Genomic DNA, 23,825 nt, shown 5'->3' with positions numbered 1-23,825 from the left:
TTAACATCTGTCACCCAGTACACGTGTGTATGACTGAATAAACAGTGTTACTGCAGAATACTTACTCGACTATCCAAGATGTTCCTGAAATTTTTCACTTTGTTTCAGATACAAGAAAAACTGTACCCTTTCCAGGTGGAAACCAGTTAAGCTGATTTCACGAACTACTAGTGGGTTGTAAAAGGCAGACTGAAATCGCTCCTCTAGTAGTCTCCGCTGCTTAACTTCTGTCCCAGCCTTTTGGAAATGCATTGCAGAAGTTACCGAGCCGCAGCTGCGGTTCATTCCCAGAGGGTGGGCAGGTTTTCTTCCTGGGAAGCAGCAAGGCGCCAAACTACAGCCCCAGAGTCGGTGGATGATGCGGGGCTCGACCCGTTTCCCTGCCTACCAGCTTCCTCGAAGTCCGTCCCGCCTCCTTTATCTGCTCTCCGCGAATTTAGTGCCTCCCAGGAGAAGTGGGCCGAGCGCCGAGCGATCGATGCCTCCTCCCCGCCCTGGGAGCCGCCATTTTGGGGGGAGGAGAAACACTCGTATGGGCGGCTGCGGGTCAATGGGATGTTGACTGGCTTCTGCTTCTCTTGCCAGCGCTGTGGAGCCGGGGCAGAAGCCTCCACCGGGGTCGCTCCTCCGGCTGCCTCTCCGGAATGAGGCCTCAGTTCCCGCGCAGGACGGCTCCCTTTTTCTTCCGAGAGTAAGTGGCGGCGCGGCGCGCCCCCGCGCGCCCTCCGCTGTCAGTTACCCCGCGCGCCCCCGTCCCTCCCCCGCCCCGCTGGGCGCTCGGCTCAGACTCGCTTGTTTATTTCTGCAGGAGCCCAAGGAGAGGCCGAAGCCGAGACGATGCCTGGGAAGCTGAAGGTGAAAATCGTGGCCGGGCGCCATTTGCCGGTGATGGACCGAGCTAGTGACCTGACTGATGCCTTCGTGGAGGTTGGTGCGAGGTCCTGCCCCTCCAGACACAGGGAGCGCCGAGCCCTGTGAAGGATCTTAGTCACCTCGCCCGCAGCCTCTCAGCCTATTCCCCTGTCGACCGCCCTGCTGGGTGCAGTGCTTGTACAGCCCTCCCTGGAGGGCTGACTGCCGAGACTGCAGCCCATGTGATAGGAGCACTACTCGCAGGCGTCCGCGGCGCGCTGTGCCGCGCGGGGAGGCTGTTACTGCTCTGCCTGCAGGTTGACCCTGATGTCAGGACTCCTAACAGGCCACCTGCCAGTCAGGACATCCCAAGGTGTGACCACGCGGCCACTGAAACACACACACACACACACACACACACACACACACACACACACACACACACACACACACACACACACCCTTCGTTGGCGGGGGGAGGGTAGCTAGCTTTTAATGCTAGAGTGATGGAGATGTTTAAAAAAAAAAATTGTCATGATGAGCCAGAGCATTAGAACGATAATCATTTGGGCTATTAATGTTTGGAGTTGATAGATGCGTGATAATATACAGCCTGATTCAATATCAATATAAAATATTGTTGATGTTCCCTAAAGATTCTCTGACCTAATCGGACATTGCCATGGCAGTACTCAAGCTCAACTTCATTTTTATGTGAGAAACAGTTACTGGGTGTGTTATTGGGCCAGATGATAGGTAATGGGGATACACAGATTGCCAAAGCCTAGTCTTTGCTTTCCGGTATCTCAGAGACTGACCCACACAGTTTAGGTTAATAAATAATAGCTAATACGTATTGAATCTCATTATTGCCAGGTCTGTGCTAAGTTTTTTTCAATTCTTAGTCCTTATAACAGTCCTGCTCTTGTATTATTTTCCCATATTGTAATTGAAGTACGTGAAAGACACAAGTTTTTTGTTTGTTTGTTTGAATATCACATGGACTTTTGTTTCCAAGCAATATATACATGTAATCAATTAAAACATATCTGAAAGGAACCATGAAACCTGAGAACTGCTATGGGGACTTGCTGGTACATAGGAGCCTAGCAAATTCAGGAAACAAGGGAAAATGTTCTGAGATAACATTTGCGTCGTCAATCTCTATTGACTGTTTTTACAATTAAAAATATTTTATAACTTAAAAAAAACCCTAGGAACAGTAAATAATTTGCCCAAGGTGCCTTAACCTTGTAAATCTCCAAAGCCTAGTGGTTTGTTAATACACGGTGCAAATACTGCCTCTCCAGACAAGATGATGAGTGTTTCTGTAGACTGTGGAAACTTAATTCTGTCTCTGAAGGTTTAGGGAGGCTTCCTAAAAAAAGTGACATTTGAACTGGGCCTTGTAGGGTACCCAGGATTTTACCAGGCAGAGTGAACATCAGAGGCACAGAGTGGCATACATGGTGTGTTAGGAAACCATCTTAGTTTGGGATGTGTCTGAAGTCAAAGCGGATGTGTGCGTAGTGGAGGTTGTGAGGGATAAGGCTGGGAATGTAGGTTGGCACCAGCGCCCTTTTCTGTGTTTTTTGTAAATAGAGGGTAAACGGGGGAAGTTCTTCAAGCAGAAATGAAGTAAGATCATGTTTGGATTAGGTTGTTTCTTTGTAGGATGACTTGAATGGTGATATTATCGATGGACTGGATAGATGAGGATGAGGCAAGATCAGTTAAGAAGGTGGTAAAATTACCCAGACAATATGTGCACGTTTAGAATGGCAATGGGAATGGATTAAAGGGGAAAGATTTGAGGGACATTTCTTAGGTAAAATTCTCAGGGCTTGGTAACAAATGGCTTTTGCTGGTGAGGGAGGGGTTGGATTAAAGGGTGACTCATTAATTCCTTCTTTCAACAAATAGTTACTGAGTGTCTGCTCTTTGCCAAGCCCCATGCTAGTCACCGATCTAGCTGATGCATATGTGATGGTGAAGAAAATAGACTTGGTTCCTGTTTTTATGGAGTGTATATTTTGGTGGGAGAGCCAGACATTAAAAAGTAAAGAAAGAGTACATTTATTTATTTATTGGCTGTGTTGGGTATTCGTTGTTGCGCGCGGACTTTTTCTAGTTGTGGCGAGCCGGGGCTACTCTTCATCGTGGTGCATGGTCTTCTCATTGCAGTGGCTTCTCTTGTTGCGGAGCACGGGCTCCAGGGAGCGCAGGCTTCACTATCAGTAGTTATGGCTTGTGGGCTCTATAGAGCGCAGGCTCAGCAGTTGTGGCGCACGGGCTTAGTTGCTCCACAACACCTGGGATCTTCCTGGACCAGGGATCGAACCTGTTTCCCCTGCATTGGCAGGCAGATTCTTAATCACTGCGCCACCAGGGAAGTCCCAAGAGTACATTTATAATTACAAGTTGTGATGAGTGCCATGAAAGAAAACGATAGAGAATCTCAGGAACTTTAGGTTGAATTATCAGGGGAGGCCTCCGAGGAAGTGCCAGTTAGGCAGAGACCTGTGGACGAGAAGGAGCTAGCTGCTCAGAGTGTGCTTGTGTGTGTATGTGTGTGTGTGTGTGTGTGTCTGTCTGTCTGTCTGTGTAGGGGAGGGGCCGGGCAAAAGAGGCTGGAGGATAGGAGAGTCTCAGCAGAGGGAAGATCCTGAGGGTTTGCTTTGTTTTAAGAAGTGAAGGAAGATGTGTGTGCTGGCATGTAGTAAGTGAAGGGGAGAGTGCTGTAAGGTAACGTTGGAGAGTTAATCAGGGAGCCAGTTGTGTAGGATCCTAGAGGCCATGACTGAAGGTTGGATTTTATTTTCAGTTCAGAGGGAAGCACTTGTTGAGATGAGCACTGTTGTTGCTGCTTGCAGAATGAACTGCAGAGGGGAAAGAGCTGAAGCAGGCACCTAGTTAGGAGATTCCATTATAGTTCAAAAAAGAGGCAGTGAGGGTCAAGGTGATGGTTTTGCTAGTAGAATGGATGGATTCCAGATATGCTTTGAAGATAGACAGTAGGGGATTTGTTGGTAGACTGGAGTAGGGATCAGGGAAAGGGAGACTGAAAGGTGATTCCTAGCTTTCTGGAGTCACTGGGGCAATTTTCTCACTCTCCATAGAGTTGAGAGAGATTGAGTGGGTTGAGAATCAACTTCCATTTGGGCATGTTAAATTTGAGATGTCTTTGGTTCCTTTAATTGGAGTTGTCAAGGAGAAAGTTGGATTTGTGAGTGTGGTGTTTCGAAGAGAGGTATGAGTTAAAAATAAGCGCACACAGGCCAGTGCTTCTCAACTTTGTGAGACCCGGTCCTGCCTTTATATGGCAGGTATTTTGAAATCTTCCCTTTACTATCTTGGCATGATATCTATAGCTAATATAACCTATCTATGCCCACAGTTTAAAAATATCAATATAATGCTCTAACTGTAATATGATAGAGAAGTAAAAGTATTTTTTAATGTGTTTCAATATGGAAGTGCTTGTTAATGACCATGAAAGACATGAAGTAATCAGGTTGCACCCATGATATTTACTGAGCCTTTGTATATATCAGATACTATACTGGCTGTTGTGCAGCATGCTGGGGATAGAGCAGTGAGCAAAATGAAAGTTTCTGTAGTCACGGAACTTAGGTTCTAGTGGAGGAAGGAGTTAATCAAAAAAATAGTTAAGTAAGAGATAAAGTATGCTAGATGGTGAGAAGCTCCCCATGTGGAGAAAATAAAGCAGAATTCAGGATAGGAAGTACCTCCCCTCCCTGTAAAATCACGTGAACATGACTGCTCCTCTCTCAGAGTGAGACAGTTGTGTAGTTTTGGCATCTCGGATGGGCCTTCACTGCCATTGGTTATCTGATTTCCCAAAATACACTATAGTCAGCTCATGGGAAAAAAAGAGAGTTGTCCATTAATTTTCACAGTGGTTGCATTTCTTGACAGTTAATGTGTATTAAAACCCATCATAATATTCTATCTATAAACCTGAGTTAGAGTCTAGGTAGGTTTTTCACCCATGTGGCTATCTGGTGTGGATATTTGAAAGTCATGACATGAGACAAGTCTTCATTGTTGGGGACTGTCTCTTTAATTGCAGGACACCTAGCATCTCTGGTCTTCCTTACTAAATACTATTATTATTCGTCCCAAAAACGAAATTTTTGAAATTTAGAAATTATTCGTCCCTAAATTTGTAAAGTTTCTTTAGAAGTTGGTTCTGTCCCTTTTGCGAACCATTGACTTAGGGGAGAGAAGAGGGAGCGAGAAGACGGATGGATCCTTGAATGAACATGACATTAAGAATTTATTAGAGGTAGAGGACTAGGGGAAGGAAACTGAGATTGTTAGCCAGTGGGTGGGAGAAAAATCCAGAAAGTAATGTCTCAGAAGGCAAGAGAGGAAGTTTCTAGAAAGAGGAAATCCTCAACTGTCAAATGGCACTGAGAGGTCAAGTAAGGGGACAGAGAAATCACTGGATTGGACAACATAAGGATGTTAAGGGTCCTGGCTTGAGGAGTGTCAAGGACGGAAGCCCATACTGTAGTGATTTAGAGGGTTAAAGTACATGGGAGTAAGGAAGTAGGAGAGGCGTGAATAGGCAATTGTTTCAGGAAATATGGCTGTGAAGGGAGAGAAGAAATAGTGTGTTATTTGGGGGGGTGTATGCAGTTTTTAGTACTTAAAAAAAAATAAGGTGGAAGATATTAGAACATATTTGTGTGCTAATAGGAATAATCCAGCAGAAAGGGAAAGATTAATGCATGAAAAAGGGGATAATGAAGGATTACAATATAATAAAGGGATAAATTTTGTGATATGGGATAAAGGGATAAATATGTGATAAATAAAGGGATAAAATAAAAAATAAAGGGATAAAAAATAAAGGGATAAATAATGTGATATGAAAGATTTCTGTCTTTGTGCTGGGCTTGAAAGATGGTGCCATTTCCATAGGCAGAGAGGAAAAGGGGGCATTTTTTGGATGAAGAGGATAAATGATAAAAGCAAAAGGAGGGAATATAGCACATGTAATTGAAGGGAGGGTTCTTGTTAAATAGAAGTGGGAAGTAAAATTTGGCTGGGTAGAGAGGATGCGGATTACTAAGTGGTCTGAAAACGATGGGGAGAAGTCTGTACAGCAGATGCTCTCTTAACCAGTTTCTATTAACTGCCTCATTACAGTGCCCAGTGCTCTGCATTTCTGCCATAAACACATTCTTGAATACCCCATACCGTTAGATTATACTCCAGTGTGCCTGCTTCTCCCATCAGTTGGCTGATATGCTTTACCAAGAGGCAGTTGCGTTTATTCCCTAACCTATTTATGCCAACACTATTTGTTATTGTTATTTATTTAAATGTTATACAAATCAGTGAAATAAGTGGGATAATGAAGTTGATAATGCTGTGTAAAGCATTATGGATACAGTTGCTAAAAATTGCTCTTGAATTAGATGAAGATTGTAAAAACTCTAGGATTCTCTATCCATAGTTATTTTACCAGTGATTTTAAGTTTTACCACATTTTAAAGAAACCCAGACTGACAAACACAGATGATATGTTATGAGAGACTGGCAAACACAGATGATATGTTTTGGTTTATGCAAAAAAGATGACACAGAACTGTCAACGGTGGACCCTTACTCAAAGAAGAGGCTTCAGTCTTACGATAAAAGATAGAGGAATGAATATTTATTTATATGTTTTATTTGAAAATGTTTACTGTTTGTATCATTTTTAATGATTATCTGATCTAACCAGATTATTTGATTGACTAATCAGATATTGGTCCTGATTGCGTTGGGGTTGAGGGAATTTCTACTATATATGATGTGAGGAGTTTAGGAAGCCAGTGAAGACCAAGTAGTACTTAAGGATGATTATTGTGGGAATCTCCAGGATGAACAGGATGGGATTCTGTACCAGGGGAGTATTAATCAAAATATATCCCAATATTAATGTGCATGTTACAAACTGTTCCGCTAAACTACATTATCATTTTGTGTTTATCCAGGAGCCTTTGAGGGAACAGGGAGAGGAAAGGAAATTAATATTTAATGAGCATTTTCTACCAGACATTTTGCTAAGTCTCTACATACATTATCCTGTTTAATGCTCACAGCAACTCCCCTTTTCAGAGGAGGAAGCAGCTTTAAATAACAGGTTAAATAACTTTCTCAAGGTAATTTAGCTAATGAGTGGGGAAAGAGAAAGCGTTTACCTTACTAGGGAATCTTGTTAAAATCCCTGATGTTCTTTAACTAAATTGTAAGACATTCATTTAATTGCTGAGTAATAAAATCTCCTTCGAATTAAATAAGGCCAAATGAACTCTGATTCTTCTTTAGTAGAAGGGGAATCACCACAATGTTGGCAAAACATACACTCTAGCCTTTTTCTTCTTCTAAAATCTTGTCTTTTGCTTGTTTGTTTAGTATAGTGTGGGGACTATCAGATTTTTACTATATCTAGAATGGACAGTTTACCAAAAAAAAAAAAAATCACAGTATAGCACTACATTATAATGGGACAAAACTGAAGAGGGCTCTGAAATCATAGCTTAAGAAATGATATGCTGTTTTTGGCAGTTGAGCCAGACTCCTTAAGTACATTTGGCTTTTGAATGGTTTTGAATGCTTTTATGAATCCTAACGACATTTTACTTCAAATAAAGCAGTTTTTATGTAAATTAAACAATAAGTATTTCTTTGATATTTTGAATATTGAAATGTAATGAAAGCTAGATAAGTAAGATTTCTTAAGTATGAGCAGATTTCTTCCCAGGTTTCTTTTTCCTTGTTTCATTTCTTTAACATTTGTGATTTAAAAGTAAAAAAAAAAAAAATTGTGCAAGTAATACATTTGGCCCTTCGTATCCCTGGGTTACACTTCCTCGGATTCAACCAACTGCAGGTAGGAAATATTTGGAAAAAAATTCCAGAAAGTTCCAAAAAGCAAAACTGGAATTTGTTGTGTGTGATTGCTGTTTACATAGTATTCACATGGTATTTACAACTATTTACATAGCATTTACATTGTGTTAGGTACTAAAGAGATGATTTAAAGTGTATGGGAGGTTGTGCATAGGTTATGTGCAGGTACTGTGCCATTTTATATGAGGGACTTGAGCATCCACAGATTTGGGTATCTGTGGGATGGGGGGATGGGTGGGAGGAGTCCTGGAACCAATACCCGTGGGTACTGAGGGATGACCGTACATGAATAGCTCCTGTTAGAAAAGATTCAAATATTCAAGTAAAACTTGAAAGCCCCTTCTTACTTACAACACTATACTGTGTTGTCTACACCCTTATCAGTCCCTTCAGAGATAATTGCTGTCACTTCTTTGGCATGTATTCATCTACTCCTTCTCCTTGGCTTTAAAAACAAAACCAAAAACTTTTACATATCATATTTTTAAAAACAAATGTAATCATACTTTTTCTATTCTACTACTTGGTTTTTTCAGTTATTATGCCATTGACATCATCCCCTGACAGTACATGTAATCAACTCCATTCTTTAGTAGGGAGCATGTGATTTATTTAGTCATTTTCTTGTTGTCACTAGGTTTTTGTATATCTTTTGGGAAGGGGCCATATGTGAAAGTACTTCAGGAGAAATTCCCTGCAGTGAATCCAGAATTTTATAACTGAATCAAAACAGTTTTTGCCATTTGAATTTTATTTTAATTTTTGATGTTTTTGAATTTTAAATAATCCATTTAAAAAATAGGTAATATATGTGCATGGCTCAAAATCCAAAATGTACAGAATGAGTCAGCCTCTCATGGCCTTTCCTTTAACCGATCTGTCTTGTTTCGTTTAGTGGCCACTGTTAACATTTGTTGTATATCCTTCCAGAAACAATCTGTGCATATATAGGCACATATCATATGCCTTATAACATTTTACCATTTTTTTTCCTCCACAAAGAATGCCGTACACACTGCTCTGCAGTAGAGGGATGTATCTTGGACATTGTTCCATACTAGTGCACGGAGAACTGCTTCTGTCTTCTGTATAGCACTGCATTGTGTGGCTTTCCCATACTTAATTTAGCCAGTTCCTGATTGATGGACTTCTAGGTTATTTCCAATCTTTTGCTACTATAATGCTGCTTATATATGTCATTGTGCACCTATGTATGAATTTAAAGGGTATAGGCATTTAAAATTTTGATAAGTGTTGTCAGACTGCACTTAGTGAAGATTGTTCTAATTTGCATTCACAGCAACAGAGTATGAGAGTGCCTCATTCACACTGTGTTTTCAAACTTTTTGATCTTTGCCAACCTGAGTAGTAAAAATGTCGGTTTAGTTTGATTTCTCTTAGTATGAATGAGGTTTTCAGCTCTTGATATACTTAAAAGACATCTATATTTCCATTTCTTTGAATTTCCTTTTTTTGGTTGGTTTGTTGATCTTTTTCTTATTGCTTTGTAGGAACTTGTTAGAAATTGAAGAAATTAGCTGTTTGTGACATATTTGGCAAATCCTTTTTCTCACTTACTTATTTATCTTTGACTTTATCATATTCCTTACCATGCAAGAACTCATTATTTTTATGTAATTTCTTAAACCTTTTCAACCCTCTGACCAAACTGCCTAGGTACCAAATGGTTGGTATCATTCCTTGATAATTCAAATTGCATGATAAAATAACTGGAAAAATGTACAGAAGATAGTAACTATAGGTTTGGGTATTTTGCTTTTAGAACATTTTCTGGACTGATTAAACATTAATATCTACAAGTATTATAATACCAATAGTAGGGTTGTAGGTCAAGAAGGAAAGGAGATTTCATAGATTATCTGATTAAACCAGCATTTCCTAAGTATCTACAACATGCAAAACTCTTTACTGGGTATCGGGATAAACCTTTAATGAATTTTGAGGTTAGAAAAGATACTTAATGGTGATAACTGATAGAATTAGGGAAGAGCTTAGAGAGATCAAGTTTAGGAAAGGTGAAACAATCTAGGAAGTAGTTTCTTAACTGTTTTGCTCTTAAGCTTCCTGACCGCTTCTCAAGTCCAGCCTGAGGTTTCACAATCTCCATTCTTTCTTAGAAGCAAGTCCCAGGGATTTAGCCTCCTTTCTGCCTTCTTCCTTTTCTTCTTATTTACTTTTGCATTTTGATTTAGTATCTGCCAAGACTGGCTATGAAACAGGGTAGTCTCCCCATTCCAATCCCTTTTATTGTCCCTGAAGATAGAAACATAAAACCCTTAATGACCATAGTTTATTGCTGATCACTGTGTATGCACAGGTAAGGATTTAAAAAGTAACAAATACTGAGGAAGTGAGAAAATATGAGGATATGTTACTAAGTTCTTATAATAATGGGCTGTAGTTCTGGATTCCCTTGATGAGATGGTAAGAATCAGTTGTCCTTTCTACCTTCTGATTGTATTTTGCTGGTCCTCCACCCTTAAGACTTTCCCCTTTTGTCTGAGCTCCTGTTTAGTGAAGACCATGTGATTACTTTCTCCACACTGACATAATGGTCTGATTTTAATTTCCCTGTAGAGCTAGTCAGGCAGAACAGTGGGTGATCCCTTGTTCCAGGTGTAGTCTATAAACTTGCCTGGACCCATCCATACTTTCTTGCCTTTTGTCTCAGGGGATAGTTGTCTTTTATCCCCTTCATGGTTAATCCTCCTATTGTTTAGCTGATGTTAAATTTTAATTTTATTCACATTTTTAATATTTTTATTTGAACTGTTCTTACTTGTTTTTAGGTAAAATTTGGTAATACCACCTTTAAAACAGATGTGTATCTCAAGTCCCTCAACCCTCAGTGGAACTCAGAATGGTTTAAATTTGAGGTAAGTTTTTAAATGTCAGCATTTTTGCGGTGACCCTTTTTTTCGCAGGAATGATTGGACTACGTTTTATTTCAGGTATAGTAGTTTTCCTACACCATAAAAATATTTCCTAAGAATATTGAGTTTTCAAAAAATTATGTTACAGTTCAGAAAATATCATATATGAATAGGAGAACCCAGATTAAAAAGGTATTATATTATTATATAGTAATTTTCTCTGGATTTTAGCGTATACCAAAAATCACTTAAGAATAATGTACAGATTAAACATCTTTTTGAATTGAGATAAAAATACGTATCATAAATATTGCCATTTTAGCCATTTTTAAGTGTACAGTACAGTAGCATTAATTGCATTCACATACATACAATGTTGTGCAACCATCACTACTATTTCCAAAATTTTTTCATCACTCCAAAGAGAAAATACTCATTCAGCAATGACTCCCCATGCCCTCCTCTCTCCAGCCCCTCGTAACCTCTAATCTACTTTCTGACTCTGAATTTGCCTATATAAGTATTTCATATAAGTAGAATCATAAGTATTTGTTCTCTTGTGTATGGCGTGTTTCACTTAGCATAATGTTTTCAAGGTTCATCCATGTTGTGTAGCATGTATCAGAATTTCATTCCTTTTTATGGCTGAATAATAGTCCATTGTATGAATATGCCATATTTTGTTTATCCTCTATCTGTTGATGCACACTTGGGTTTGTTTCTGCCTTTTGGCTATGGTGAATAATGCTGCAGTGAACTTTGGTGTACCAGTATCTGTTTGACTCCCTGTCTTCAGTTCTTTTGGGTCTATACCTCGAAGTGGAATGGCTGAGTCACGCGGTAATTTCTGTGTTAAGCTTTTTAAGGAACTGCCAAACTTTTCCACAGTGCTTGCATCATCTTACATTCCTACCAGCATGTGTGAGAGTTTTGGTTTTTCCATATCCTTGTCAATACTTGTTATTTTATTTTATTTTATTTTTAAAATGTAAGCCATCCTAGTAGGTCTGAAGTGGTATTCACAGTATAATTTTAATGTGTATTTTTATTATGAATGAGGTGAGTTTGATTTCCTATGGCTAAGGACCATCTGCATTCTTTTACTTTGAACTGTCTCATATTTAAACGACCTGAAGAAGGTATTTAGGTTTCGGAGGTTGACTTCACCAGACTTGATGACCAGTTTAATACAAAGAATGTAGATGTGAGGTGTTATCTGATTGGTTTTGATTTGCATTTCCCTAATGACTAATCTCTCTACCTTTGCTTAGAGATAAATCTATAAGATTTCTTTTCCTGGAAATAAGTAATCTTTTACATTTGGTATATGTATACATTTATGGTAATGAAGATTTTTAAATTATAAGATTTAATTTTTAAGATATACTTTTTTAGGTGGATGATGAAGATTTACAAGATGAACCTCTCCAGATCACAGTTCTTGACCATGATACATATAGTGCAAATGATGCCATTGGTAAAGTGTACATTGACATTGATCCTTTACTCTACAGTGAGGCTGCAACAGTCATCTCAGGATGGTTTCCAATTTATGATACCATTCATGGTAAGCAATACATTTTAAGAAAATAAGTCACAGTCTTTTAATTTATCCTTAAAGACTTTCGTGTTGTGCCTGGTATTTTTAAAATACATATCTTCAAAAGATGTCTTCTCTTTTAATAGACATGTGGTAGTCTGTATTGTTGGTAGAATTGTAACTTTTCTGACCATAATTTGAAATAATGCCTGCTAAATTTGTACAATATAGTAAGCAAATGTATCATGTGAAAATCATCTAATATTGCTACTCTGTTTCTAAAACACATTTTAAAATGAATAATCTTGAAACTTTTCTACTTAAAAATTCTTGAAAGGAAAAAAATTCTTCAAAGGCTTTTTGTTGCCTAAAGCAAAGTTCTCAAAGTATGGTCTTGGGACATCTGTGGGTCCATGAGATACTTTCACAGGCTCTGTGAAGTGAGATGAGAACTGTTTTCAGGATAATACTTATATGACATTTGCCATTTTTAGTCTCACTTTCTTACAAGTTGTACAATGGAGTTTTCAGAGGTTTTATGATGTATGATGTTACCACACATTGAATGTAGAGCAGAAATTAGAATCTAACTATTTCATTAAGCTACACACTATAGAGATTGGCAAAAATGTAATGTAATGCCACTCTTTTCACTAAAATTTCTTTTGTTTTTCAAAATAGTTATTTTTATAAAAGTGTTTATTTTGACATAAATCGATTTACTGCTACTTTAAATGAAGTAATAAGTAAATATTTGTCTAAATTCTCGATTTAAATTTATAATATGGTAAATACTGAAGGTTTTGACCCGCATAGACAAAGATTCTTTGAGATCTTCAGTAATTTTTGAGATTGTAGAAGGGTCCTGCAATCAAAAAGTCTGAGAACCACTAGCCTAAAAATATGTCATCTCTTTAAAATGGCAGAGGGACCATTATGGGCATAAGGAACTGGCAGATGCTTCTGCCTACAGTCTTGCATTTTTCTGTCTATTTTACATTTTTGACCTGGCAATTATATTGATAGTAGTTTATTATAAGAAGATAAGATGTTTGATGAGATTTATGTGTATTGTAACATTCATATTCTATATTATTCATTGATGTTTAAAATGGTAAAATAAATTGGAGAACAGGATTTACTTAAATAAATTAGAGCATCTATAGAATGAAAGTAATTAGGAAACAAAGTTAGCATTGCTGTTATGATTGATACATTATTTTTAAATCATTATTTGCCTGATTATTTAATTATACTTTATTTTCTTAAGGTAGAAACTTGTTTTTCCTTTTGAAATTATAGGTATCCGTGGGGAAATCAATGTAGTTGTCAAAGTAGACCTCTTCAATGATTTAAATCGATTTAGGCAGTCGTCATGTGGAATCAAATTCTTTTGCAGTAAGTAAATATATTTTATTACTCATTTGACAGGAAATTTAATAATTGTTAAATATGAGAAATCAAATTAATGTTTCAGAAGTCTAATGGAAAACGTAGTATACCTTGGTCTTAATGCCAGAGAGAAAATTGTGAATTTTTCAGAAGTAATTACTGTAGCTCTGGGAACTGTTTATCTGATTTTAAAGTAAATGATATCTAATTTTTCACAAGTTCATAGAAAGTTTTTTTAGAAAAATCCAGTGGGGCATGTGTGTGCATGCGGTCATCATGACAGTGACACTGTGGCCCACGGGGAGGCTGCCTCTGGCTGTTCCCCACATCCTCCCTTCTCTAGTCTCTGTGCCAGCCTCTGCCCACAAGAGTGTGATTAGAAGGAATCACATTAATCATTGCTGGTTACAGTCAGTTAACTCCAGTAGAAAGGGTAACAGGTGAAGATTTTTGGATCTTTTTCAGAATTTTTAAAGAAGAATCCATATATTAATGAGACAATATTTACATAAACCTTATGTTTAGTGATATTGAGTCTGAGGTGGAGAATTAATTGTTAAAGCACTACATAAGATTACAGCTCTGAAATACTTAAGAATGACTGGAAACAAGATTGAAAATAAAGGTGGAATGTTTTTTCCTGCAATGCAGCAATTTAATTCATCCTTAGAGAAATCAGATATGGGAATGCAAAGTGTGCATTTGGGGGTGAGCTGTGCATTTGCTACCGTCCTAACTCAAAACCCAGCAATTAAGGGAGTAAACCCAAACGGACCTACACAGAAAGAGTCCACAATTCATTCAGGCCACATGTTGAAAGAAAATGACTGCATTGTTAAACTAGGTATGTGTCTGCATAATATAAAACATTGTGATATGAAACAGATGATACACTGTATCTGAACAGTAGCCTATGCTACTTTGATGTCAGCGGGTTGTCAGAGGTTAGCGACAACATAGGGGGAGAGGACTTGTCACACTTTCTCAGCCAATGAAAACAAATCCCATTAATGTCTACATTTGGGAAACAAATTTGATGAGGCTACACGTGTGGCATATTCAGACTTAATTCAAATGGGCTCTTCAAAACCAGGCCATACAGACGTGGAGCCATTTGTGGTGGATGGACGTGTATATCTTGCAGAAGTCTCAAATGGCTTTAAAAAGGAGAATTATTTAAAAAGCATAATTACTGGACACTAATTTATAGAGAAGATTGCAAGCTAATCATCTAACGTAGATTTTAGTCTTGTACCAGTAGGTCAACAAAGGTTAAAATAATTTTCACGTATTTGTCTTACTTTATAAAGGTTAATATTTTATTGCCCATTACAGTTCTTTCAAAAGTTAGAACAAATTACTTTTGTCAAATGTGTAAAAGATCTGACTATAATTAAGCTTTGAATAACTGTCAAAAAAAGAAAAAGCCAGTGGCATTTTATGCTGGTATAGGATGCTGAAAGATAGGAGTGGAGCACTAGAGGCGGCACTGTGGTACTATCCATAGTGACATAAGCATCTACAGGTATGGAGCCCTGTGGATGCCATGAAATATGGGTCACAATTAAACAGATCTGGGCAATTCATAGCCAGCCTGGACTAATAGGGTTGAAAACTCCTATGTAGTGGAGTTAGTTTCAAGGCATGCATATAGTTTGGTATAGATGTTCTCACATTCTCCCCTTTTTAATAAATCCTGTGACGTTTGTTGTTCTATGTATTGAATGAGTCTATTAAGTAGTATAGTGACTACTGAACCAATTGGCCTTATAACCATGGATTATTAGAAACTACAGGCCTGTGTGACTTCTCAGATTATGTCAGAAAGGTAATGGCTTGATTTTTAAGGCTGCAGTATGTGGTGTGCAGAACTTTTTCAAAGGGCTTCCAATGATTAGAGTGTTTTGGTATTCATTATCTGCTTTCTGATTTTTTTATATAATATCAGCTAGCTCACTTTAATTTTGACTTTTTTACACTTCGTATTGAACGCTATTTAAGATGGTCTGTAGCTATTTTCTAAATTATAAAAATACAGTTTATATCTTACTGTGCTTACTTGAGAAAGGCAAGAGGCCTCATGAAGGAAAATGATTATTTCTAAGAATAAAATGGAACTTAGAAGACTGTTTGATTGAAAGTATTATTATGATTGCATTGAGGTTATCACAGTAAAAGATGTTCTTGTACTATGTATCCAAAAGGTAAGAACTTAGTTGTACATTTTTAAAAAGTTAAATTTAGCCTTGTGATAAAGAGAAGCATAATAGATAATTTTTTTTAACAGCGACATCTATTCCAAAGTGCTATAGAGCTGTAATAATTCATGGATTTGTAGAAGAACTTGTGGTCAACGAAGACCCAGAATATCAATGGATTGATCGAATTCGCACACCAAGGGCATCAAACGAGGCCAGACAGAGACTCATTTCTTTAATGTCAGGTATTTAAAAAAAAAAAAAAAAAAACTTCATGGCTGATTGACTTAATCCTCCAAAATTCTTCACTTCCTTTTTTTTTTTTTTTTTTTTCTTTTTTTTTTTTCTTTTTTTTTAATTTTTTTTTTTTCACTTCCTTTTGACATGCTACTAAAACTTTACAATGAAGACTATGAATTGTTAACTGACTGATTCCCTATCCCTGGCCCCGTCCTCCTGAACACATGTGCATTGCCATCTTATAACAAGACAAAATCTGAATCAGAAGCTTATAGTTACTTCTTAACTAGGTAGTAAAAGGAAATTGGGCTTATGAAGTGGCATGGTAGAAAATGCCCTGAACAAGGAGTAGGAAACTGAGTTCTAGTTTTCCTCCTTGGAGTGTTTATTTGTTGTCAGAGCTTAGGTAATCTCTCTAAGGTGTTTTGTTTAAATGTTGCCTTTTCATAGTCCTTTTCTGACAACTTGTACCTCCTTTTACCCCTACTCCCCCGCCACTCTTACCCCATTACTTTTCTTTATTTTCCTTTGAAGAACTTATTTCCATCTAAAGTTTGTATTTATTATGTACATATGTGTGAGTGTATATATACACTCACGCATACATACACACACACACACACACTCACACAGATATATCAGATAATAAATACGTTATATTTAATAAGTACAAATGTTTATAATAAATTTATGTATTTAAATAGAAAATAGAAATATATTTATACTTATATTAACATGTTAATTATATTTAATATTTATAAATACATACAAATGTTATATTTAACATAATGTTACACTTAATATATTAAATAATCTATGATTTTCTGGACTCTTTCCTATTACCACCATGTCCAGCTTTGTATTATGCAACATGCAGATAAGAGGCCGACTGTGTTTTCTTCCTTTTTTTGTAGGTGAACTGCAGAGGAAGATTGGCTTGAAAGTACTTGAAATGAGAGGAAATGCAGTTGTTGGGTACTTACAGTGCTTTGATCTGGAAGGCGAATCTGGGTTAGTGGTACGAGCCATAGGAACAGCGTGTACACTGGATAAATTAAGTAGCCCAGCAGCATTCCTTCCTGCATGTAATTCCCCGTCCAAAGAAATGAAGGAGTAAGTATGAATCGATGAATTGTTCTTATGGAGCTTTTTATCTTTTGTCTACATATTTTCATTTGATTTGAAAAATTTTTTTTTTTTTTTTTTTTTTGTGGTACGCGGGCCTCTCACTGTTGTGGCCTCTCCCGCTGTGGAGCACAGGCTCCGGACGCGCAGGCTCAGCGGCCATGGCTTATGGGCCCAGCCGCTCTGCGGCATCTGGGATCTTCCCAGACCAGGGCACGAACCTGTGTCCCCTGCATCGGCAGGCGGACTCTCAACCACTGTGCCACCAGGGAAGCCCTGATTTGAAACATTTTAGTAGAGTTGTTCAACATACATTTTTTCCTGCAGCAGTTTTCTTATCAGAGATGACTATCAAAATTTGAAGCTTAAAACTATTTAGATATTCCTAATATTTTATTTATACTGTCATGAAATTCAAATTAAGTAATATAAAATTAAACTTGTTCCACATCTTTAGACACTGTATATCTAAAGCTTATGCATTCTGAAGAATTTTACTTGTTGTCTGGGGAATGCTTAATACCCTATATCTGATAATCCAATTATGCCTATCATTAGCAACATAGTATAGAAAGCAGGAAAGATTGACCTGTGCAGGGGTCTCAAACTCCAGTGTCTACAGAGGCCAAGTAGTTTATATAAATAAAATAATTGGGTATAATGGAGAATACTGGGGACTGCATAAAGCAGATGTTGGCAGACTTTTTCTGTAAAAGGCCAGATAGTTAATATTTCAAGCACTGGCCATATAGTTTTTATGTTTGTTTACCCAAAAAAAAAAAAAGGAGTTTGCCAATCTTGATCTAAAGGAATTTAAACTCTTACATTTTTTTAAAAAAGTATTTGTGATCCAACAGAACATTTCTTTTGGCTCCATTTGGCTAATGTGTCATCGTTTGTGCCTAAGGCAGAGATTCTCAACATGGTGTTGGTGGTGCTATCAACAAAGAATGCTTGAAATGAAAATTTTCTGTCGTAATGCTTGGGGTGAGCAGGATGATTCTATTGGGGACCAGAAATGCTGACTGTCCCACACAGCTAGGGACAACTCTGTACAACAAAGACTTGTTCCATACTAAATGCCAATGGTACTTCCATTGAGAACCATTGCTCTAGAGATTCTTCTAGATCAAGGGTCAACAAACTTCTTTGGTAAATTACCGGAATGGAAATAGCAAGGACTCAACTCTGCAGATGTTGCATGAAAGCAGCCGTCAATAGTATGCAAATAAATGAGTGTGTCTTTGTTCCAATAAAACTTAATTATTTTCGAATCAGATGGCAGGATGGATTTTGGCCTGTACTGTATATAGTGTGCCGACCTCTGTCTTTTATCATCAGGAGGTCAGAGTTCTTCTGTAGTCAGAAAACCCAAAATGCTTCCCAGTTCAGCAGTAGTCAAGAGAGGTTGCCTAGAAAGCAATCACAATTTTTTTTTTCAAACAGGCTATGTAAAAGTGAGATTCTTTATCAACTTTTTCTTTTTGTTTAATTGTTCCTTTCTGCTGGCCTTTAGTTATTTGGGTTAAATTTTAGTCACAAGAGGGAGCACAGTATTACATATATTTTCTAATTTTATTTGGAAATATATTGATAAGTGAAATGTTTTAAATGATTTATTGAGTGAATTTGCTTTATCTTCCATTTAAAATCTGTCTTAAAAAAGATATGAACTGCCTTCTGCTACAGGTAAAGTCAGATTGCAGGTATAACTTTTTGAGGGATTTAGGGTTTTTTTCTCTTTCCGTAGCAAATTTAAGTAAAGAGCTGGGTCCCTCTTCCTTCTGCCACCCTCCAGCTTTATCTGTACTGCCTGAAGGGGCCTGGCCTTTGCAATTGTGATGTCTGAAGTTTTCCTCTTTTCACTGAATTACTTAGTGGAAAGAAAGCTGCAGTGCCTGTTGGTGCCTTAAAGTGACATATGGATGGTAGGGGAATACATTTCGCCTTCATTCAGGAAGGCGAACATTAATGTAAATCTGAGCTTGTCTAAGTTTTCTTTTTCTAATTTTGTTGTAGCCATTTGCCTTAAATTGTCAGCTATTCACTCCATGAAGAATTTAAGTGGCTTCATTAAGATTTCCTAATGGCATATTACTGCATAAGTCATGTTATTTAAAAAAACAAAAACAAAACCTCAGGCTGCTTTATTTCAACCAGCTTCTTTGTATTTTTGTTAATGAATCAGTTTGGGCACTAGTTTAAAATTGTTTTATGAGTCACCTGATTATAATTATTTTGGTTTTTAATTTTAACATTGTTGATTCTAGACAGGGATTTGATAAGGTAGTTTGGATTATGTTCCTGCCTGAATAGATTTAATGTTAGAAATACCACTAGGGTATTCTTGTAAGGCAACCTTTCATGCAAGGAGATTGATAAGAATTAGGACTCAAAGAATACATTATGGTGATGCTCTCTCCATTGTACTTGGATTTTAATTTGATGTCATAATTTGAACACTTAATGATGTTCATTTTATTTTACTTTTATTAATGGTGTGTTCTGCTCCATCAGTTTGTGTTTTCCTTTTAGATATTTAGTGTATTATGGAGTATAAAGCTCTTTGGTGTTTCCTAGCTGAACTATCTTGATGGTAGAAAGTGCATTTAAATATGGTTAATTGATTCTCTAATTTTAAAAAAAAGTACTTTCTAGGAGACATTAGTCATAGTTTCTCCTCTGTACGGCACCGATTCTTAGACTTTTTAACTCCACTAGCCACTTACTTCAACAGAGAAAGAAAAAACAAAAATAAAACCTCACCCAGTTGCTTGTGTAGAAATTAGTCACCAGTGAGATATTTGATTTTTACCAGTTGAACACTTTAAAAAATTAAATTAGCAACAAAAGCAGAAACATTTGTCCTATAGTAAAAGCAGTGATATTTTCAGAAAGTAGATGGTCTTTAAAAGACCATTATTGCCAGTTAACGAAAACTCATGTTTGGATCTTGATAAATTGTGATTATTGGGAATGTTCACAGGACAGCGGAAAAGGAAAAAAGGCCAGGAAAAGTTGGGCTCTCGATTACTTTTAATTTGAATTCTAAAAAATGGGAGTATGGTAGTTTTTCAGAGTGTAGTGACTTAATTCATTTCCCCTCATTGTGCATAAGGGAAGGCATTGCACAATGAAATAGTTGCTAATATGAAGTCTAGGATTCTTCATTATATAATATACCTTTTTTTCCCCATCCACTATAACTATGCTCTTTCGGCTAAATTTCTTTGTGAAAATTTAAGTGCCATAGATGTATGTTTCTGGTCTAAGTGTATCTGGTCTAAGTATCCTTTACATGTGCATAGATGTGATCTATTGCAGGATGTTAGTTGATATCTTACACAATTTCAATTTAGAATGTAGTTTAACTAAATTCTGTTTAAGTTTAATAAGCTATTCTGTTTGAAAGCTACACAAAAGTCATTATATTGCTTAATTAATGTTTTTTTTTTTAAAGCGGTGTCCCTTTGCTTTGTTTTGTTCCCAGTGTAACCTGGTTTTAAGCTATATACTTGGGGTGCTGAAATATGGAATAATTGGATCTATTTATATTAATTCAATTCACTCATTTCTCTTTATGCTGTCATTTTCATATTCTTATATAACTCTGTCTTGATATGCTAGACAGAAACAGTTTTGTTAGTTAAACTTCCTTTGTAGAAAAATATATCAGCAGTTATTCATATCTCAGTTTCAAAGTAGTGTAAGAACATCATATTTGGCTTTTCATTTTTATGTGTGTTTTCTTCCTGAAATATTGTTTAGTAAGCTCTGTGGTGATCAAAATAATAGCAAACATTTTAAAGTAACTGAAAATCCAAATTTTAATCTTTTTCTTATTTAATTCCACTGGCAGTTCTGCTTGCTATTTTTCTTATTCACATTCCTAATTTATTAATCTGATTCTTTGTAACTATTTCTTAACAAATTAATATTTAGCTCTTCTTTTTTATCTCAACTTGTTTTGTGCATGCTAGGGATTAAAAAATAATTCCTGTCCCCTAACTACAAGCTCCTTTGAAATTATTTTAACATAACTTTGCTATCTCTTGTATGTATTGTTTTCTTTTCTTCCACTTTGACCACAAATTCCCTCAGGTCTCCGCTGGTTCATCCTCCAAGCCATGGATGCCGCTCGACTCACAACAGCCCAATTCATACTGCTACTGGCTCACGACTTACTCAGAACTTCTCTGTGTCTGTTCCCACTCTCATCTATACTGGTACGAGACTGCTCAGACTCCAGAGCTGGGGAAGCAGGCCACGGGCAGAGTGGCTGCAGAGGGCAGGCAGGCAGGTAGCGTAGGCAGGTACCACAAGTCTTTGCTTCCTCCTTTTCTCACTCGTAGTCCAGTGGCACTGAAGAAATCCTGTATTTAGCCGCCGCAGAGGCTCTAACTACATGGAAGTGAAAGTGTTCTTCCAGCTTCCAAAGTCTCTTCCATAGATCCTCTAAGAACCCTATCTTGTATATGTATACTGTGAGTTTTTAGGAGAATCCTCCAGTATGTATTTTTGCCATTATTTCTGCATTTGGTTAGAAATAAAATTGATGATTGGACTCTAAGTGACATAGCTGCCAAAGCTTCTGATTTGCTTATTTTCTTTATATACAAAACTTGTAACAGTAGGGTCTGTTTCATTCTGTGGAAGAGAGCTGTTGGAAAACAGGTAAGCGACTCTTCTGCATAAAATGCAATGTTTCTGTGTAGCCTATATTCATTTTCCACTCTGCTGTGTTTTTAGCTGTGGCACTCTTGATGCTATAGGATAAGGAAACATGTTTTTCTTTTCAAGATATCTGTGTGTGCAAATATAAAAAATATTGTGAATATTTACACACACCATTTGCAGTCATCATTTTTTCTTTCGTAACTTAAAAAAGCATTGTTTGTTTGAAAATATTTTTATTCATGTATTTATTCTTTTTGTTTATTTCTTCTTTTAATGTTTTTTTACCCCCTTAGTCTGCCATTTCATGCTGTTTTGCTTTTTTACTTGGCTTATTAACTGTTTCAAGGCAGATAATTACTTATCTGGAGAATGATGAATGGTTAAACAGCAATTGGATGTCTTTGGCCTCATACCCAGCTCCACACTTAAGAAATGACTGCTGGCCCTGCCCCAATACTTCCCTGGTGTTTAGATCATGCTGCCTCCGTCAAGTCCTTTGGCACATGATTACTTAATATTTCTCCACCTTCTTCTGGCAGGATTCCCTTCAATGAAGATCCCAATCCCAATACTCACTCATCAGGACCCTCAACCCCTCTGAAAAACCAAACTTATTCCTTTTCACCTTCCAAGTCCTACAGTCGACAGTCCTCTTCTTCTGATACAGATTTGAGTTTGACACCCAAAACTGGTAAGGCACTTCCACTCACTTTTTCTCTTTTTTTTCCAAATATGTTTATGTTCCTTATTAGCTTTCCATCCAAGCCTTTCTTCCTGTTTTTGGCATTTAAGTTAAAAGATAATGTGAATACTGATCATTTTCAGTTACTACAATTAAAATGTGAAAATTTTGTGTAGTTCAGAAGTTATCTTGTTCAGAGAGCGACATTTTGTTGATTTAATCATAGCGTAGATAAGAAGGCCAGAATTCATTTTTGCATGTAGTCATTTTCCATTTCATGCTCAAATTAAGAGGAATAACATCATAAAGCATTTGGATAGAAAGTAACACTAGTAGCTTGCAATCCAATTCCTCATGCAGTAGAAGCATTTTTGAATTCATTGTTTCTATTTTGGAATTTAATTCTAAGATTTTATTAAGAAAAAATCTTACAACTGATTTGGTTATTTTGGAGTACATGTATCTATTTACTAGCTTATTATTTAAAATATTTGGTTTTGCTAGTCTTACTCTCTAGGTTAGAAAATAGCATTTTTGCTTTACTTATTCTTGCATATTTGCCAGGGTATGAAATTTTTAATTTTTCCCTCTCCTATTTGTATTTTGTTAATCTCTGAGTTTTTGTGAATATGTTTTATGATAAAAACTGATTAAAAAAATCAAATTAGTTTCTTACTCCTTAAAATAGAATTAGCTTATTTAAGTCATTGAATTATTCTTCTTAAGAAAAATAAAAAATAAATAAAACATTTAAAAGTTAATAGTTTGCAATTTTTGCAAATAGCATTTTTGTCTGGGAGTTTCCTTGCCAGATTGATGAAAACATTTTGCCTAGTTTATTTGCATTATTTTTAATTTATCATCTTTAATAACTTTATTTTTGTGTTAGACAAGAGATTTAGAAAATGACCCCAGATCTTACGAAAACAATGAAAAGAACCAGCACTACTTCCAAAGTAAAGAAAGGGCATTTTTAAAAATCCTATAGACATAATATCTATTTTTATAAATGTAGTCACAAAATGTAAAGAAGATAATTATTAACACCTAATTCTTTGAAAATAACTGCTTTATTTTTACATGTATAATTATAAATAACAACTTAAAATAATGTGATATTTGATAGTAATGGATGCTTTGGAATATGGCATCTTCACCATATTTGTGTCATAAAAACTGAACCATTGAAATTGTAGTGAACCAGTGAAATTGTGTTTTGTTTTGTTTTTAAATAAAGGCTGAGGTTCTGGCCTTGAAATTCATAACAATGAAAACAATAAAGACCTAGGATAGCA

General features: G+C 36.7%; 1 protein-coding gene and 1 pseudogene across 17 annotated transcripts in view; both read left to right on the top strand.

Annotated features, from left to right (window-relative positions):
• Window positions 1-480: 480 nt before the first annotated feature.
• C2CD5 (C2 calcium dependent domain containing 5) overlaps window positions 481-23,825 on the top strand; it is an 82,608-nt gene continuing 59,263 nt past the window's right edge. For 6 of the 17 annotated variants that reach the window (XM_067695901.1, XM_067695898.1, XM_067695900.1 and 3 more), the window contains exons 1-8: window positions 482-691; window positions 809-927; window positions 10,593-10,679; window positions 12,072-12,243; window positions 13,519-13,614; window positions 15,896-16,051; window positions 16,961-17,159; window positions 22,388-22,539. In XM_067695901.1, coding sequence (XP_067552002.1) covers window positions 838-927; window positions 10,593-10,679; window positions 12,072-12,243; window positions 13,519-13,614; window positions 15,896-16,051; window positions 16,961-17,159; window positions 22,388-22,539 — 952 coding nt within the window. In that variant the 5' untranslated portion in view covers window positions 482-691; window positions 809-837. Of the gene's footprint in view, window positions 692-808; window positions 928-10,592; window positions 10,680-12,071; window positions 12,244-13,518; window positions 13,615-15,895; window positions 16,052-16,960; window positions 17,160-21,272; window positions 21,398-22,387; window positions 22,540-23,825 lie in introns of all 17 variants that reach the window. The other 11 variants (XM_067695907.1, XM_067695905.1, XM_067695909.1 and 8 more) reach the window with 4 other exon arrangements.
• On the top strand, window positions 13,685-14,811 carry LOC137202672 (leucine-rich repeat-containing protein 34-like; annotated as a pseudogene).

The sequence above is a fragment of the Pseudorca crassidens genome, chromosome 11, assembly GCF_039906515.1.
Source record: "Pseudorca crassidens isolate mPseCra1 chromosome 11, mPseCra1.hap1, whole genome shotgun sequence".
NCBI lineage: Eukaryota > Metazoa > Chordata > Mammalia > Artiodactyla > Delphinidae > Pseudorca > Pseudorca crassidens.
The sequence above is the reverse complement of the archived record's forward strand: the minus strand, read 5'-3'. Positions and strand labels throughout refer to the sequence as shown.